Source organism: Callithrix jacchus, chromosome 4, assembly GCF_049354715.1.
Source record: "Callithrix jacchus isolate 240 chromosome 4, calJac240_pri, whole genome shotgun sequence".
Taxonomy (NCBI): domain Eukaryota; kingdom Metazoa; phylum Chordata; class Mammalia; order Primates; family Cebidae; genus Callithrix; species Callithrix jacchus.
Window position 1 is genome coordinate 53,440,248 of NC_133505.1, and position 19,070 is coordinate 53,459,317.

General features: G+C 33.7%; 1 protein-coding gene across 20 annotated transcripts in view; it reads right to left on the minus strand.

The window, feature by feature from the left end:
* Positions 1-19,070, minus strand: part of SUPT3H (SPT3 homolog, SAGA and STAGA complex component) — a 554,097-nt gene that overhangs the window by 187,819 nt on the left and 347,208 nt on the right. For all 20 annotated transcript variants that reach the window (XR_004741815.3, XR_013534243.1, XR_013534241.1 and 17 more), the window contains one exon: positions 18,358-18,497. Coding sequence is in view for 17 of the 20 variants with exons in the window: in XM_008994522.5 (XP_008992770.1) it covers positions 18,358-18,497 (140 nt within the window). In the remaining 3 variants the exon portion in view is untranslated. The remainder of the gene's footprint in view (positions 1-18,357; positions 18,498-19,070) is intronic.

A 19,070-nucleotide genomic window follows, 5' to 3' on the forward strand; every position in this document is an offset into this window, starting at 1 on the left:
GGGTGATAAGTGCCATGATCAATAATATAGTGAAGATTTAGAAAACGATTGAGATATGGGAAGTACACTATTCCTTTTGTGTTAGTCTGCTGGGGCTGCCATAAGAAAATACCATAGAATACATGACTTAAAACAACAGAGGTATATTTCTCCCAGTTCTGGAGGCTGGAAGTCCAACATCAGGTGCCAGCACAGTCTGGTTCTGGTGAGGGCTCTCTTCCTGGCTTACAGACAGCTGCCTTCTCCCTATGTCCTCACATGGCAGAGATCTCTAGAGTTTCTTCCTGTTCTTACACAAAACACTAATCCCATCATGAAACTCTACTCTCATGACTTCATCTAAACCTAATTAACCCCGGTCCCATCTCCAAATAGCAACACTCTGGGCATTGGGAGTTAGGGCTCAACATATAAACTGGGCCGGAGGTGAATGGGAAGAGGGCAATTCAGTCCATAGCCCCTTTTTATGGGATGGTTAGAGAATTCTCTCTGAAAATATGGTATGTGTGGAGAGATCTGAAGAAAATGAGAGAGCTAGAAAACAGTACATGCAAAAATCTGGAAGTGGTAGTGTGGTGGTTCAGTTCAGGGCCACTGACAGCTGATATCTCCATTTGCCACAAGTGGCAGTGTGGTGGTTCACTGCAAGTCCAACATCTGCCACAAGTGGCAGTTCTCCAAGATGGAGATGGAGAATTGACCAATGTATTTGGCAACAACGGAGGTTATTAGCAAACTTAACAAGAGCAATTTCTTGTAGAGTGCTGAGGATGAAAGCACGATTCAAGTGGATTCTAAAGAGAATGGGAGGACAGCAAATGCAACTTCTTTTGAGAAGTTTTATGCTAAAGGAGAGCAGAAAAATACAGTTGGAAGCTTTTTTGTTTGTTTGTTCGAGATGGGGAAATTATAACATTGTTCTGTGCTGATAAAAATTAACCAATAATGTATATCGGTGCTATGGTAGGATCTTGTGAAAGTACTCTTCTGATTACTTCTTTTTTCTCAGTGCAACAGGATGAAGTGAATCTGGAGAATGAGTGAACCAGGAATGAAGTCGGAAAAGGGAGTAAAAAAGTCTAAAGAGAGGAAAAGGTTTAAATAATTGTTAAGTATCATGGGAGAATGGGTACACTAGGGAATGTTCTAGGATTACTGGGCAGCACCAAGGGTATTTGAGATTAAGATTAATCTGCTTGATTGTATTTTTCTCTAGTTATGTTCTGCTACTGGGGAATAGACATAATATAGCTAAGAAATGGACGAAGAAAGAATTTAACCAGGATTAGGACAGGCATTGATGTAACATGAGTTTTCAAATTTTTACCAAAGAGGGTCTGTGGTCAAAAAAAATTTCGGAGATTAAGGATAAAAAACACTAAATACTACTACTAATAATGATCTAAAAGATACTTGAAAATCTTTCTACCCTGTCCACGGAAGAGCTGTAAAAAGCCAATACATATTAATGTCACCAAGAAAATTCTAATAAATTCCTTATGCTAAAAATAATGTATCTAACAATCTAACTACTATGCAACAAAACAACTAAAATACCCAATAAAGGAAGTAACATAGAGAACATCCAGCCATTTGGAAAGTATATATCTATATATTTTAAATATTATAAGTAAATTAGGCCAAAGGGCAATTCAAAAGGAAAATTACAGAATATGTATGAAAGATTTAGATAATAATAAAAAAAACTTTAAAAAACCTATAGGCTACACCAAAAGCAATATTAAGATGAAAATTTACAACACTAATATTAAATTTTTCTATTTTAAAAAACAATGAGTATATTTTATTTTTAAAACATCTTTGTCAAATTATTTCCCTAGGAGAGTACAAAGAAATGCAATTTCTGGATCAAATAACATATAACTCTTTTTTTTAAATGTGTGTTTGACAGATATTGCCACATGTATTTCCAGAAAGCCGTATCAATGTATGTTCCTACTAATATGAGACTGTCTATTTCTCCACATAGAAGCAAACACTAGATAATTCTTGGTATAATTTAAACAAAGTGTGACTTCTTTTCTTCCTAGTTTTTGTTTGGTTTCTGGGGTGGGGTGGGGAGATTCAATATTATTAAAATTTATTATGAATGAATTGTCAATTTTCTTATAGATGTCTCATATCTCAGAGAACCCACAATTCTTTGAATAACACACATTAGGCCTCTAGTCATATGTGAAAGTACCCAAGTCCCACACAACTGGATGGAATGATTTATAATCACACAAGCCATTAAAAGAATATTTAAAAATATTTGATGAGTTTGAGATGACTGATAGCCCAAGAAAATAAAATGCAGGACACCAAAATAACCCATCGCTCTTTGGTTACACTGCATGTATAAGTGAGATCATGTATTATTTTTCTTTCTGTGTCTGGCTTACTTACTTAGTAAAATATCCTCTAGGTTCATTCATGTAGTCACAAATGGCTTTTTTTTCAAGGCTGAGTAAATTTTATTATATATGTGTGTGTATATCTATCTCACAATTTCTTTTGAGGTCACGCAGGTTGTTTCCACATCTTGGCTATTGTGAATGAATAATGCTGCAATGAACATGAGAGTGCAGGCATGTCTTTGAGGTATCAAGATCATTTCTTTTGGGTATATAACCAGAAGCAGCATTGCTGGATCATATGATAGTCTACTTTTAACTTTTTGAGGAACTTCCATGCTGTTTTTCATAATGGCTGTACCAAATTTACTTTCCCACAAACAGTGTACAAACGTTTTCAATTCTCTACACCCTCTCTAACACTCACCTGTTGTCTTTTTGATCATAGCCATCCTAATAGCAGTGAGGTGATATATCTCACTACAGATTTGATTTGTATTTCCCTGATGATTAGTACTGCTGAGAACCTTTTTATATACTTTTTAGCCGTTTTTATGTCTTCTTTGGAAAAATATCTATTCAGGTCCTTTGTTCCTTTTTTAAATTGGGTTGTTAATTTGCTATTGAGTTGTGTGAGTTCCTTTTATATTTTAGGTATAAACTCCTTATCAGATGTATGATTTGCAAATAGTCTCTCCTAACCCACAGGTTTCCTTTTCATACTGTTGACTTTTTCCTTTGCCATGTAGAAACTTTTTAGAGTGATATAGTCCCAACTGTTTATCTTTGTTTTGCTCCCTGAGCTTTTGGTGTGATATCCAAAAAAATCTTGCCAAGGCTAATGTCAAGGAGCTTTGCCCTGTGTTTTCTCCTAGGAATTTTACAGTTTTATGTTTATCTTTAATCCATTTGCATTAATTATGATCTGAGGTAACGATTCAATTTCATTTTATTTTTTATTTTTTTGCATGTGGACATCCACTTTTCTCAACATCATTTATTGAAGAGATTATCCTTTCCCCACCATGTATTCTTGACAGCTTTGTAGAAGATTAGTTGACTATATGTGTGTAGGTGTATTTCTGGGCTATCTATTCTACTGATGTATGGGTCTATTTTTCTGGCAAATCTCATGTTAAAATGTGATTCCCAGTATTGGAAGTGGGGCCTGGTGGAAGGTGATTGACTCATGGGGGCAGTAGGGTACTGTTTGGTTACTATAGCTTGGTAACATAATTTGAAATCAGGAAGTGTGATGCCTCCAACTTTGTTCTTTCTCAAGATTGCTGATATGGTTCGGATATTCTTCCCCTCTAAATTATATGTAAAATATATAATTTTCCCCATTTCACAGTGTTGGAAATGGGGCCTGGTGGGGGTTGATTGAATCATGGGGGCAGATCCATCATGAATGGATAATGGAACTTTATGAAGAGCTACTCTCTAGTAAAAAAGACTTCAATTCTTCATCCATTCATCTCTCTTTTTTTCTCTACCCCTTTCTGTCTCTCCCTCACTTGAATAATTTCTACAGTTATAGTAAAGGTATATGGTAGTATTCTTTGCAGATATATGGTAGTATTCTTTGCATGTACTAAATTTTGGCAATGTCTTGTTTTAAATTATTTTTAAAAACAATTCTTTTAAAAAATTTATTATTTTAATAAACAATAAGTTATTTATTAAAAATAAATATTATACTTTTATGTAATAAAGGTATTCTTGCAAAATAAAAACAACTGCCCAGTGACTTTGGATTTTTCTAAAGTTTGTTTTCCTAAAGGTGGGTAATTTAACCTCTATATTTGAGACCAGCTCAATGAATCCACTGGTCATAATAACTGTCTTCTATTTGAGGTGAGAATAACTACAGGAAATAACTTCCTTCAAGGTAGGGCATTAAAAAATATATATATAATAAATATTTTAAAAGAATAAGATAAAACGCCAAAATTTTTAATACTTATTATTTGTACTATTCAGTACATAGGCATGGGAAAGGACTTCATGACTAAAACACCAAAAGCAATGGCAACAAAAGCCAAAATTGACAAATGGGATCTAATTAAACTTAAGAGATTCTGCACAGAAAAAGAAACTATCATTAGAGCGAACCGGCAACCAGTAGAATGGGAGAACACTTTCACAATCCACCCATCTGGCAAAGGGCTAATATCCAGAATCTACAAAGAAGTTAAAGAAATTTACAAGGAAAAAAAAAATAACCCCATCAAAAAGTGGGTGAAGGATATGAACAAAAACTTTTCAAAAGAAGACATTTATGCAGCCAACAAACATGAAAAAAAGCTCACCATCACTGGTCATTATAGCAATGCAAATCAAAACCACACTGAGATACCATCTCATACCAGTTAGGATGGCAATCAGTAAAAATCAGGAGACAACAGATGTTGGAGAGGATGTGGAGAAATAGGAACACTTTTACACTGTTGGTGGGAGTGTAAATTAGTTCAACAGTTGTGGAAGACAGTCTGGCAATTCCTCAAGGATCTAGAACTAGAAATACCATTTGACCCAGCAATCCCATTACTGGGCATATATCCAAAGGATTTTAAATCATTCTATTATAAAGACACATGCACACATATGTTTATTTTGGCACTGTTCACAACAGCAAAGATTTGGAACCAATCCAAATGCCCAGCAAAGATAAAGTGGATAAAGAAAATGTGGTACATATACACCATGGAATACTATGCAGCCATAAAAAAGGATGAGTTCATGTCCTTTGCAGGGACATGGATGAAGCTGGAAACCATTATTCTCATGAAACTGACACAAGAACAGAAAACCAAACACCGCATGTTTTCACTCATAAGTGGGTGTTGAACAATGAGAACACATGGACACAGGGAAGGAAACATCACAAACCAGGGCTGGTAAGGGGGTGAGGGGTAGGGGAGGGATAGCAGGGGGTTGGGGGATTGGGGAAGGATAGCATTAGGAGAAACATCTAATGTAGATGATGGGGTGATGGCTGCAGCAAACCACCATGACACGTGTATATCTATGTAACAGACCTGCATTTTCTGCACATGTACCCCTGAACTTAAAGTACAATAAATACATTTTTTAAAAAAGAAAATTAAACACTCTAAAGTTTATTTCATGGCTATTAATTGTGAGAGTAAAAATTATCAGAATTTCTATAGCAATGCAAAACACTGCCCTTTGTAACTGAATATAAGCACCAAAGTAGTGACAGTAATAATAATCATATTAATCCCATGCTAAGGAATTAAGATTCTTCTCCAGAAAATGGAGAATCATGAAAAGGAGAAGCCTGGTAGGATCTGATCTGCCTTTTTGACTGATGCTATGAAAAGTTCCAAACAGACATGCAAATGCAATAGATTATACTAATCACTAAATATTTATGGCTTAATCTAAATTTTGTTTTGAGACACTGTCCCCCTCTGTTGCCTAGAATAGAGTACAGTGGTGTGATCTTGGCTCACTGCAGCCTTTGCCTTGAGGGTTCAAGCGTTAATCCAAACTTATTAATTCTAAATGAGGAACACAATAATCTAGAAAACAACTGAATTACATTAAACAGTTTGGTTTGCACATTTTCTGTAAAGTAGTGGCAACAATAAGAATTAAACAAAAGGCAGCTCCTCAGCATGGATGCACATAAAGAAATGGGGGAAATTATCTATACCAAACAAGTAATGATCTGTTAATTCCACTAAATAAACTGAAACCTTAAAAAGACAAAAATCTTGCCAGAGAATACACTTATTTTCATATTTAGCCACACTAACTTGTTGAGATTAAACCAATAAATATAAATAAAGGCCAAACTATGTAACAACAATCTGCCCACCTACTGTGGGGAATGTGGGTAAGAAGAAAGAATAGGGAAATATAATCCACAAAATATTCAAGGCAAAAATATTTTGGTTATTACAACAACCACAATTTGAGAACTATAAACATTAAATGTAAATTAGTGGCTAATCTTGTGGTATTCTTAAATTCAATGATATTTTAAAACTCATCTTTGCCAAGGTGTTTTATAAACAAGCTAGAAGACTGATCTCTAAGAAAACCCATGAAATGTATTTTTTAAAAGAAAAGAATCTCATTTTAAAAAGAACAAATTGGAATTTCTTGAGACAGAAAATACTGATTGATTCTATAAAAAAACTTAATTGAACAGTATAATCACCATGTGGTAGTCAAATATCCATTTAGGTAAGACTAAAAACAGCAGCCTGGTAAGGCCTGCATCATGCATTACCAACGGTAGACACGAGTGTTTACAGTGTGAAGTGCTGATGTCTATCCAAAGAAATGACTGTTTTACTTCCTTGATGTAGGAAAAGTGAAAATAAATAGCAATCATCATTCCGATGCTTAACTACCAAATCCAGATAGAAAATATCCTGTCCCCAAACAAAAGATACTTGTGAATATCAGATCATAGATTCTGATCTGGATTAGGGAAAATAGGATCACTACAAGTATGGTTTCAATGTTGCCACCATGTATTTTGTTCCTCTCAGACTAAAGAAAAGAGTAGGGGGAAGAAAACTTTTAAATTTCATCTCAAAACTAATAGTAAAGAATCTAAACAGTTCCAAGGGTGGGGGACAAATGGGAACGGTACTAATGTTTTTTTCAAAAAGATGTCAGTCATTTGATTAATCTTGCTCTTACAGCAAAGCAATAACTGCAAGAGATTACATATCCAGAAATGTTAGAGAATGATTAAAAAACAGTGCCAGGTATGGTGGCTAACACTTATAATCCCAGCATTTTGGGAGGCCAAGATGAGAGGATTGCTCGAGCCCAGAAGTTTGAGATCAGCCTGGGCAACATAGTAAGACCATGTCCCTACAAAAAATATGAAAATTTGGTGGGTGTCATGGTATGTTCCTGTGGTCCCAAGTACTCAGCAGGCTGGAGGCTAGAGGATTGCTGGAGCCTGGGAGGCTGAGGTTGCAGTGAACTGTGATTGGGCCACTGAATTTCAGCCTGGGGAACAGAACAAGCCTCTATCTTTAAAACGAAACAAAACAAAAACAGATTAGAACAAACACAACCACTCTAGTTTCACGCCAGTATATGAGGTGCTCTAATCATGAAAGCAGAAGTCAGACTCCACCCTCAGCTGAAGCTCGTACTTCACAAGGTTAAGAAAAGCATAAAAAGATTCCTTGAGAAGCATCTTCAAATCAGATATAGTAAGCTACAGAACAATAGGGACGTAGATAAGAGTTAGGTTACAGTTTAATTTTATACTATCTGGCTTTTTATTTCATTAACTGAAAAATGCCTTCTCCAGAAGACACTTTCCCCAATTTTATAGAAGCACTTATGACAACAAATACACAATTATTTAGCATTATATCATAAAAGGACAGCTATAGTAAGGATAAAACATAATTTGATAAATTCACAAATGGAAATCACTTTCAGAGCTACATATCACATCTATTTTGGGTTCTTCTAAATCAAATAATACTACCTGTTCTGCAGTTCATGTGTCAGAAAAACATATACTGAATGACATTATTCTGCTCTGTGCAGCTAGATTTACCACAGGTTTTTTGGAGGTATTTCTACTAGTACTCCCTTAAGAATAATTTTGTAAGTGTTTTGAAATTGTTTGAACAAAAATTAACCTTTAATAAGCATAACAATGAATTCTCCTAATGAAACTCTTCCAGGAACTAACTTTGACATATTACATTGTTAAATGCACCCTAGTCCTTTTCTAATTTATTTTGCCAACCACACTGAAGCTAATTCAATGACCCTGCCTAAATGTCTTAAAGAAGTAATGTGTCCTATGTCAGAATAAACTAAATTTGAAATTAAGTAGTAAGTAGAAAATATATGGTTCAATAACACAAGCAATAATCTATTAAGAAGGTTCAAAATTAGAAACAAATGTAGTAATAATTAGAATAGCAATCCATTTATTGAGGCTGTATTTCCTTTATTAGATACTTACTTTTGATTTGTCAGTTATCACTCTAGGACCGTGAGGGCAAAGGCCATATGTTGCCTTTTTTTAATAGCCACAGCCTCAAGATGTAAAACAGTGATTGACTTTAAAAATCTAAATAAACAAATGCTAAATAAATAAAAGAGTGAAAGGATGAATGCATGATTGCTGTCTCCGAAGAAAATGATCTGCATTCATTTTACCATGTTGGATATTAGAGAAAACTTCCTACGGAGTTGAACAGAGAGCCAAGATTCTAAGACATCATTCTATTAATTCACACTGCTATAACGTTAAAGACATTTACACTTTAGGATCTTTGTGGCTATCTTTTCACACCCATTACTTTTTCCTAAAGCTCCAGAGATCCAGGCCTTTGCTGGAGGCTGCATACTCAACTTCAGGGACAAAACATATAACTTAGGCTAAGCCAGGCAGGACCTTTCATCCTACTAGCTACTGTCACGGTCAGGGCTTGGGGAGATCTTGTGATCCAAGCCTTTTTAAGAGTAAACCTTGAGACAAAGGCATCATCTCTCCACCTGGACCTAAAATGTCTATGGTCATTTGTGCCCCTATGTGAGAAATAAGTATTCAATATGACCTGAAGATAAGGCCAACAAAATCATAAAAGGGCAGGAACAGCAGAATAGGGAATTGGAGCTAGAAATCCAGTGCACATGGTGAACTTCAGTATCAAACCTTGCTTGAGGCCAAATCTACCTCTGGGCTTTGTTATCTGAACCCATACCTTTCCCTAACTGCTTAATTTTGTTTGAAATAGGTTTTTAATTAACTGCAATCAATAGCGTCATGCAAAAATAGTAAACTGTTTTCAACTTTTACATCATTATTACTGCTCTGAAGATGGTCTGCATGACATCAAAGAGGGTTATATAGTCTCCTACCTTTCAATTATATGACATAGTAGTATACCTATATACCCTCCAAATTGCAACAGCAGCTTTCTGAAATATTTAAGAATCTAAACTCAAACTATAGCTGAAAAACATTTAAAAAACTAAAAATCAACACCAACATTAATATTTACTGAGATATTTATTTATTGAGAGCATCTAATAGATGCTACTGCATTTATAAAAAAAAACCTATGAAACTAGAATCTTCTGGATATATTCATGTTTTAAATAAAATGCAAAATAAACTTCATTACTTTCAGTATGACAATTCATAGGTAACTTTTTTCCCTTAAGATATATTTTAGTCCCTACCTCTTTACACTGTCCTGCATCTAGAAACAAGGGACAATTAAAAGGAAAAAGATGCATAAGAAACAACTGCTTGCTTAGGGTATCACAATTAAACCTCCACAGTTTTACATCTAAAATTTAACTAACACTTTATGAGTCTCTAACTGCTAGTATTTCAATCTGGCAACAGGCGCCTTCTCTCAAGATATGAAATCAATGGTACATCTTTTTCCACAACATGCATTATCTGTATTTACATGCATATTATATGTGTATATTGCTTGATACATTCATCTGTTCAGTCTTAACTGCAAGCATCTAAAGAGCCTATTTAATTTGCCTCATAAAGCGTATCCTTCAGCACCACTTACAAGTACATACTTCTGATGGAAAAAGTAAAATAAAATGAAAAGAGAAACTGCAGAACAAAGGAAATCAAATGAGGATCAAGAGAAACATTAACAGAGATGGTAAATATGCAAATTCAAAACAGCATAAATTTATAAATTCAATAAACTTGTAAATCTCATTCTCCACTGTCAGCCACTATTTCCATATTGGTATATTTCCTTACAGTCTTAATTTCAATGTGTTTGGGAAATATAAATATTCCCTTATAATCAGGAAAACAGGGTTCTCACCCCATTTCCAATACTATGAAAAACACTGATGAACAGTCTTATGCACATGAATGTGCCTATGAACAAAATCCTTGATATCTTAGAGAGAAATTACCAAATGTGAGTCTACTAGGTTGCTGTGTATTAACGCTTTTAATGTTTCTAACTGAATTGATTTTAAAATACTTTCTGGATTTTACTAACTTATGTTTCCACCAACAGTAAATGTGTTACCACTCCCATCTTACTCTTGACCACTCTATATAAAAAAATGGCATTATTTCAATACCAGTAAGTAGATATTTTATGTGTTTATTTTGATTTATTCTTTGTTTTTATATCCTTTGTTAATTTTTCTACTGGAATGTTACTTTCTTATTGATTTAAAAAATCTATATAGATAAACAATACTGATAGTTTTATCATATCTTTATGCATTTGCCTTTTATTTAATAATTTTTTGTTTTCGAAGCACCCACATAATTTTTATAAGATCAAATTTAAAAGTACTTTCTTTGTGATTTCTTCACCCCCAAACTGGGCTGAGTAACCTTTCAGAATATTTTAATAGATTCGATTTCCTCTCTTGAAAAATTCACAAAATTTAGCTTATAAAAGCCTCTGAAAATTCCTTAAAGAAACTTCTTAAAAATTTTAACTTAGGATTTCACAAACTTATTTGAAAACAGACCTCTCCCTATTCCCACAGTGTATTTGTCAACATCTTGGGGAGTTGTATTTCTCACAAGCTTTGAAAACAAAAGCCTGGAAAGTCCTTCTATATTACCTGTGGTTATTTGTACTTTTTTAAAAATGGTTTTACTTTTCACACCAAATTTTTAATATTGCCTGGAATTTATTTTGATTCATAAGGTTAAGAGTTATCACTGTTTGGTTTTCCAATAGCTCTCTAATTGTTGTGGCATCTTTCTCCCACTGATCTCTAAAGCCATCTTTATTGTAAATTCTTCTTTATATTTAATTGTGTAATTTATTCTTTTCACAGTTGTGCCTGTTGGGTTTTACACAAGTACCACACTATTTTGACTATCATAGTTTCATGGAATCTTACATTATCTGGTGGTACTATAGGTTGGTGCAAAAGTAATTGCGGTTTTGCCATTAAACTCAATTCCCTACTCTTCTTTAATGACAATTTCTTGGCTATCCTAATTTTTTATAACTTCAGATGAAGTCTGATATCATTTTATAAACTTTTTTTTAAATCTTGCTGAGCTTTCTGTCTAAATAACATTAAGCCAATACATTAATTTGGAAACAACTGAGCTATTTACATTTAGTCTGTATACAGGAACATAGTGCTTTCCATTTATATACTCATGTCTCAGTACATTATTAAAAATGAGTTACATATTTCTTCTACATTTATTGTTAACATAAAGTTTATCTCCAAATAATATTTTTGTTGTATTGTTTTGATAGACTTTGTCTTTTTTCTCAATTATTGACTATTATACTGAATTTATTATCAACTATTACTAAATTATGGGAGAAACTCCTAATTTTGGTCAGTGTCTATCTGACTTAATGAAGATTTTCATCAACTTCAATACTTTTTACATTGATTCTCGAGGATTACTGAAATTAAAAAAATATGTTATCTGTACATAATAATACATTTTTGTCTCCTGCCAATAGCAATCCCTTTTATTGCACTGTCTAGGGCTCCTTGAACTCTGGCAATTAAAAGTGGTAACGGTGGGCATTCTAGAATTTGACAGAACTCCTAATAATTTTTAAAACTATGATGATGTCTGTTCATTTAAGTGAGTTTTTTTTTATCATAAAGTAGAAGGACTTTTCTATTTCTACTTTATTAAGAATTTCTAAAAAGTCTAGGAAGTGAATTTTGTCCTATCTCTTTTTATTACCTATTAAAACTATCATATGGCTATTCTTAATTTGACCTAGTTATTTGACATATGATAGTAATATATTTTCTAATACTGAAGCACACTTGAATCATGGAAAAAATCCTGCTCAGTTGTGGTATATATACTTTGCGAATATTTTAAGAGTTATGCATCAATATTCCTAAGTGAGATATTATCATTTACATTCATTTGAGCTCTGTCTGAAGTTATGCTTGCTTTTTAAAATTTAATGAGAAGTTTTCCATGATAATTAACTGTTTCATGAATTAAAGAGCTCTTCCATAAACTGGGTTAGATTCAGAGACTTCTGAGGATACAACTCTTTAAAAAATCTTGGCATTTCCAAGTCAAAACCACATTGAGATACCACCTCACGCCAGTTAGAATGGCAGTCATTAAAAAAATTTGGAGACAACAGATGCTGAAGAGGATGTGGAGATATAGGAACACTTTAACACTGTTGGTGGGAGTGTAAATTAGTTCAACCATTGAGGAAGACAGTGTGTGATTCCTCAAGGACCTAGAAAAAGAAATTCCATTTGACTCAGGAATCCCATTACTGGGTATATACCCAAAGGATTATTAATTGCTCTATTATAAAGACACATACACATGTATGTTCACGATGGCACTGTTTACAATAGCAAAGACCTGGAACCAACCCAAATGCCCATCGATAACAGACTGGAAAAGGAAAATGTGGCACATATACACCATCGAATACTATGCAGCCATAAAAAATGATGAGTTCGTGTCCTTTGTAGGGACATGAATGAATCTGGAAACCATCATCCTCAGCAAACTGACACAAGAACAGAAAATTAAACACCGCATATTCTCACTCATAGGCAGGTGTTGAACAATGAGGACATATGGACATAGGGAGGGGAACATCATACACTGGGGTCTGTCGGGGGTGCCAGGAGAGGGACAGCGGGGAGTGATGGGGAGGTTGGGGAGGGATAACATGGGGAGAAATGCCAGATATAGGTGACAGGTCGGGGTGGTGGAGGCAACAAACCACATTGCTATGTATATACCTATGCAACAATCCTGCATGATCTGCACATGTACCCCAGAACCTAAAGTACAAAAAAAATTAAAAAATAAAAAAATTTTGACATTTCTTTCAGTTACTGATTTATCCAGGTTTACTACTTCCTGATGAGTAAAAATTACACATTTATATTTTCTTAGAAAAACTTCCATCAAGATTTATAAATAAATTAGTTACTATGGCTATATCCTTAATTATTGCTAATTTTTAGTCTTAGGTTGGTACAAAAGTTACTGCAGTTTTTACCTCTTTTAATGGCAAAATGATAAATTTTTGTCTCCTGCCAATAGCTATACCTTTTATTGCACTGTTTAGTGCTCCTTAAACTCTGGCAAATAAAAGTGGTAACAGTGGGCATTCTAGAATTAAATTTTTTAACAGCAAAAACTGCAATTCTTTTGCACCAACCTATTAATTTTTATTTTTCTTATTTAGAGGTGGCACGAATTCATTCTACCACTTTGTTCTTATATTTGAAAAGAATTTCTTAAGTTGATAAATTTAATTATGTTTTCTTTTTATTTCTGTTTATCTTTGTATTTTCATTTGTCCTGCCTTCTCTATTTTATTATAATATTCATATACTTTAGCTGAATGCTTGATTTTCATTTTCTCCAATTGAATAATGAAAGGCTTAAAAGCGGAAATGCTGCTTCTTTTTAACAAAGCTTGCCTATACTTGTTTAATATTATATGGACTCTTCTCATTGTTACTATCTAAATAGTCTGTGATAGTACTGTTAAATTTGTTTACAGTTCATCAGTTGCCTCTGTAATTTTTTTCCCTTTTTAATTTGCCATCTTAACTGGTTTTGTTTGTTAGTTTAACTTCTGTTATTACTTTCTAGGTTTTCTTTCCATTCTGGTAAAGTAGTATGCCCTATATATTTCTGGATTTTGCTGACTGTATGTGTGTGAGAGAGAGTGAGAGTGTAAAGGTGGGTGTGAAGGAAAGAGACAAAGATATAGTTTGATTACTCATGGCTGGTTGAATAGTGGTTTATTTTTCCTGTTTTCAACAGACAAGGTCTTGCTATGTTGCCCAGATTGAACTTGAACTCCTAGGCACAAATGCCTCAGCCTCCTGAATAGCTGGGACTACAGCTATAGTGAGTCACTTTCTTCATTGATGATATGTACAGCAATTACCTAAAATTGAAGATGTGCCAGTTGAAGGTGTGAGGGGAGATGGAGGCTAGAGCCCCAACAAAACCTCTTCTCTTTTCCCTAAAGAGACCCATGGAGTCCTTGAAGTTACCTGGGTAAGATTTTAAGACTGCTGCTCATTCATAAAACATTATATATGCATCTATTAGATAAACTTAGATATTTATTAAAATATTTTTTCCCTTGAATTAATCAGTTAAGGATTGAGATGGTGTGTTCTAGTCTCCATAACAAATCTATTTCTCTGACCTCTCCCCACACTACCAGATGCCTTCAATGCTCTGGAATTTGATGATTAACAGTTTGCATCTACTATATTTTAAGTATAGGCAGTATCTTTTAGTAACAAAAAATTATTGCCTTTATTCCATTTTAAAGCTTCCCTCCTTAAATTCTCTTTTCTCTGTAATTAATACTGTAACCACCAGTATTTGGGTATGATATATCTCTGACTGTTCTTTAACTTTTACCTTTTAAATAATCTAGAAAAAATAAATTTCTATTTTCATATATGTATATTTGGGCATAGCGTGTATATGCATATAAATGAATTTGCGTATATAAATATATATACATGTCTGTGTTTATGATGTACATATATACATCTTTCTAGTATATAATTCTATCTTCATTTCATAATCCCATATATCCTAACATTTTTAAGAGTTTCAGTTTTTAACTCAACCTTTTAAACTTTTCTAGTATTTGTGAATGTTTATCTTACTGGGATTAGCCTTTTTCTTTTATGTTAAGTCTTATCTAAGATATTTTTGGATTGTTATCTTTCTTGGCATTTTATTTTCCTTTCCCTTATAATTAAAAGAAATCACGATAGGTAGCAATGGGAATAGTAGAAAGACTTCAAAAACAGGAGAAGATGGACAACTTCTACAGACATCCACTCTCTCTTCTTCAATGAGTTTTCTAGTCCACTTACCCCAAAAACTATAACCCTGGGACTCAAAATGCCCAGGAATGATAATCATGATACACTTGGGCACAACTGAATGATACACCTGATTTCTCTTATCATTCAGCCTTTGCCAAGAAACTGCATGTTTTCAAATTTATGGTCAGCTCATTTCAGGTTAAGCAAATTCAGATGACCACCTGGCATCTTATTCAATTTAAAGTTTATTATCAAAAAATTTTAAGCTGCCTTAAATATTATGTAAATCACTCTGCTTTCTCTGTAGATTCCAGTATTAAGACTGATATGCAAACACAAGATAAGAAGTCACTAGGGATTTTCTGCACCCCAATCTGTTTAAAAGCTGCACTCTCTGGTAAGCTCTAATCCTTGCACTCTTGTTTACTTTTATCAGTTTGAGGATTAGACTGAAGGTAGAGTTCTCTCAACCTTTTAAGCATCCCTTGTTTACATCTTTTTACAAACTTAGTGGCTTACAGGACTACATAGTTTACTTGATTAATAACAAACTTGAGCTTCGCAGGTTCTTCTACAAGCAGCAAAGCAGATTCTTAGGCAGGGTTCTTCTGTGAGTGATCACAGCTCCTCACTGATAAGAAAACCCAAAGCTATTTGGAGCTTTTAGTGACTGTACCTTGGTCTTTGGTTGACACAGCCACAAATTACATGATTAGCTCAAAAAATAAGAATGAAAGAAACATTAGCTACACTAAGACACACCTGCCTTATGCCTTATTTTGGAATGGAGGTGGATAGGGTTGGAAGGAAGCTATAGCTGTATGTATTTCCCTGCTTTTCTTTCTCAGTCCCTCAAATATGCCAAAATAACTCTGAACATTATTTAATTTTTATTTGATAATTTAAAAGGATGTTCTGAGATAATGGATCTCTACTACAGGTATACCTAAGTACTAGAATCTGGTGCTAGAGAAAAATAAATGGGTAAGAGTTAGTTAATTATCATCATGATGGACTAGTAAGGCAAAATGGATGAAAAATTCAGAAATTTCATATTTCAAGTCACATAAATTAATAATAATGAAGTAAATTATGGATGAAACATAAAGCCAAGCACACATACATCAGCTGAAAACAACAGGAACGAATTCAGGCTGTTTTTCTGTATGCTTGCTCCATGTTTTGAGAAAAAACCTAGAATACTAAGTGAGTTTTTATATCTATAAAGAAGAAAACTAAAATAAAGCCTGTTGGTAGGTCTATATTATTTTCATACATTCTAGGGGGGAAGGTAGTAAACCAAGTTTCTGCAACTATAAGTGATGCTTAGAGGAAAATTAAGTCACTGAATGATGCCAGGACTGATTATTCTACTAAACTTTAAAAGCAAGAGATTGCAGTCTCTGAGTCCAAAGTGGTTTCATATGAACGGCCACGGTTGTGGTTACTCTTGAAACTATAACCTATCAAATTAGAAGCAGGCAAGGCTTATGCTCTGAACAGTTTCACTATCTACTGTCTACAGTTATGTCTACAAGTTCAGAATAATTTCTTCAGTTAAACTCTGTTATCTGGATGAGTAGAATATAAAAGCTACTCTGTTATATTGGCCAGAGAAGATTTTTGTTATGATATAAAGCTCAGCGAAGTTGCCAGCCTCATGTTTATTGTACTTATGAAGACTTCCATTGTAAATATTTTTATCAACTTCTGGTATTTTATTATCCTGAATAACACTATATAATACCTAACTATAAAGAAGAAGTATACAGACTGCAGAAGTGCCCAAGCTTTTTCTACACTGCATCTCCAGATATTTTACTGACTTTAGTAACCTGCTGACCCCCATTTTTCTACGTCTACAGTAGCCTGCTATTATAGAGCTACAAAATGTTTATTTCTTCTCTTCTTGATTGTTGAATGCCCTTCTAGGCAACAGGTTTGGCTAACCAAGATTTTTCCCATCAAAATTGAAGAGTCACCTGTTCAATTTTACTAATGCTTTATGTATTATGCTTTATTCCTTAATGAATTTTTCTCAGGGCCCATTTTTATAACATAAAAATATTTAGAAAATAAAGCATAAACAATATTTGCTCTTTGTGTAATGCATCGTAAGTGAAACCATGCCACTAAACAACCATATCCTGTTTGGGCAATGATGACATCAGAAATACATGTTTATCATCTGCTTTGGACAACTTAGCATGTTTTTGGCCCAAGGCAAAGTTGAACTAAAACCATTTGCAGTTGTCCCAAACCAAGATAACCACACATTTCCAAAGTAATTGATACCTAAAAGAACACTGCCTTTAGATCACAGTTCATGATCTAAGCATGCTAATTCTTTAAAGGTTGTTTAAGTTCATAAAGCATGTATGTCTACTGGACTTCTTCCAAAGTTTAACATAAAATAATTATATTTTCAGCATGCATAGAAACTGTAATAAAGTTGGCATTTAGCACAATCTTTTATAATTCTGAAATTACCTCTCTTGCCCAATTGAAGGGGAGGGGGAAAAAAATGGAGATTCCTTACACGTGAAAGTATGATAATAGCAATATGAACTGTGAAAATACTGCCTTGTAATTTGGAAGGCACTCAAATGAAATAAATCATTTTACTTTAAATTTTTTTCCTTTAGTGTTTAAAGAAAATAATTTTATGTATAGATAGCTAAGGTAAATAGAAGACATACAATTTTGAAATCCATTGTTAAGACACATCCAGAGAATCCAAATACATGTCACTAATTTTGTCTTGCAGTGATATAAAGCATTAATTGCCCTGGTTACTACATAGCTAGTAAGTCCAACCACAGCCTGCAACTATAGCCAGAAGAATAGCTCTTCACACTATATATGCCAACATAAAAGTGGTAAGAATTGTTTTGTTTACAAATAAAACTGGATAATTTGAAACAAAAAAGGTAAATATTTAATTAGAAATTAGCTTAATAAAATAAAACCCAGAGTAGGGAAACCTACTCGTTTTCAAAAAAAGAAACAAGAACAAAGTTGACGTTGAAGGCAAAGTCTGACTCCCTCTTCAGGGGTTGATCCGCTGCACATCACTGCCATCAGACATAAAACCACTGATTTGGAGATTTCAGGTAATATTTATAGAACATGAGAATAGAACCAAATAGCATAGTCACTGTACAAAGGGAAGAATGTACTATACCTCCATTCTTTCTTGTTTAACTTCATCAATTTCGTCATCTTCAAACATTGCTAAAAGTTCTCCTGTCTGGTCAATAGAGTTGAGGAAGTCCTGAGCAATTTTTTGTCTTTTGTTCGCATTATTACTGCCACTCAATTTGTCTTCATGAAGTCAAGGGGGAAAAAAAAGAAATGTTCTCATTAGGTTTACATGTACTAATCATTACATGTATTAAATATAGTATAGATAATTCAGAATTGGAATTCTCTGAAAATAATGTATAAAAAAAATCTTGCATCCAAAATAAAAGTGTAAATTGTACAGAATTAAATCACTTATTCATGTCACAAATTAGCCTGACAGAATAAAACCAAATGATAAATTATCAAAGTAAGTATGAAAGGGCTAATTAAAATCCTTTTTAAAAAGAGACGGTGCTCTCAGATTTGGAAAAATAATACTGCTATATGGTATATAAATACAGACACCTCTGAAACAAAATGACAATCCAAAAAGATGATGAGTAAGCATATGCTAGGCAAATACAAGCAAAGAAAGCAGAACTGGTAACATTAACATTAGAAAATACAGCTCAAGACCAAAAACACTAAAGGAGACAGGGTGAAACAGTATCCAATATTAAAAGGAATATTAAACAGCCATAAACTTTTATGTACCAAAATAACAGTAAAATGAATAACACAAAGGAAATTTTAATAAAAAGCACAATCACT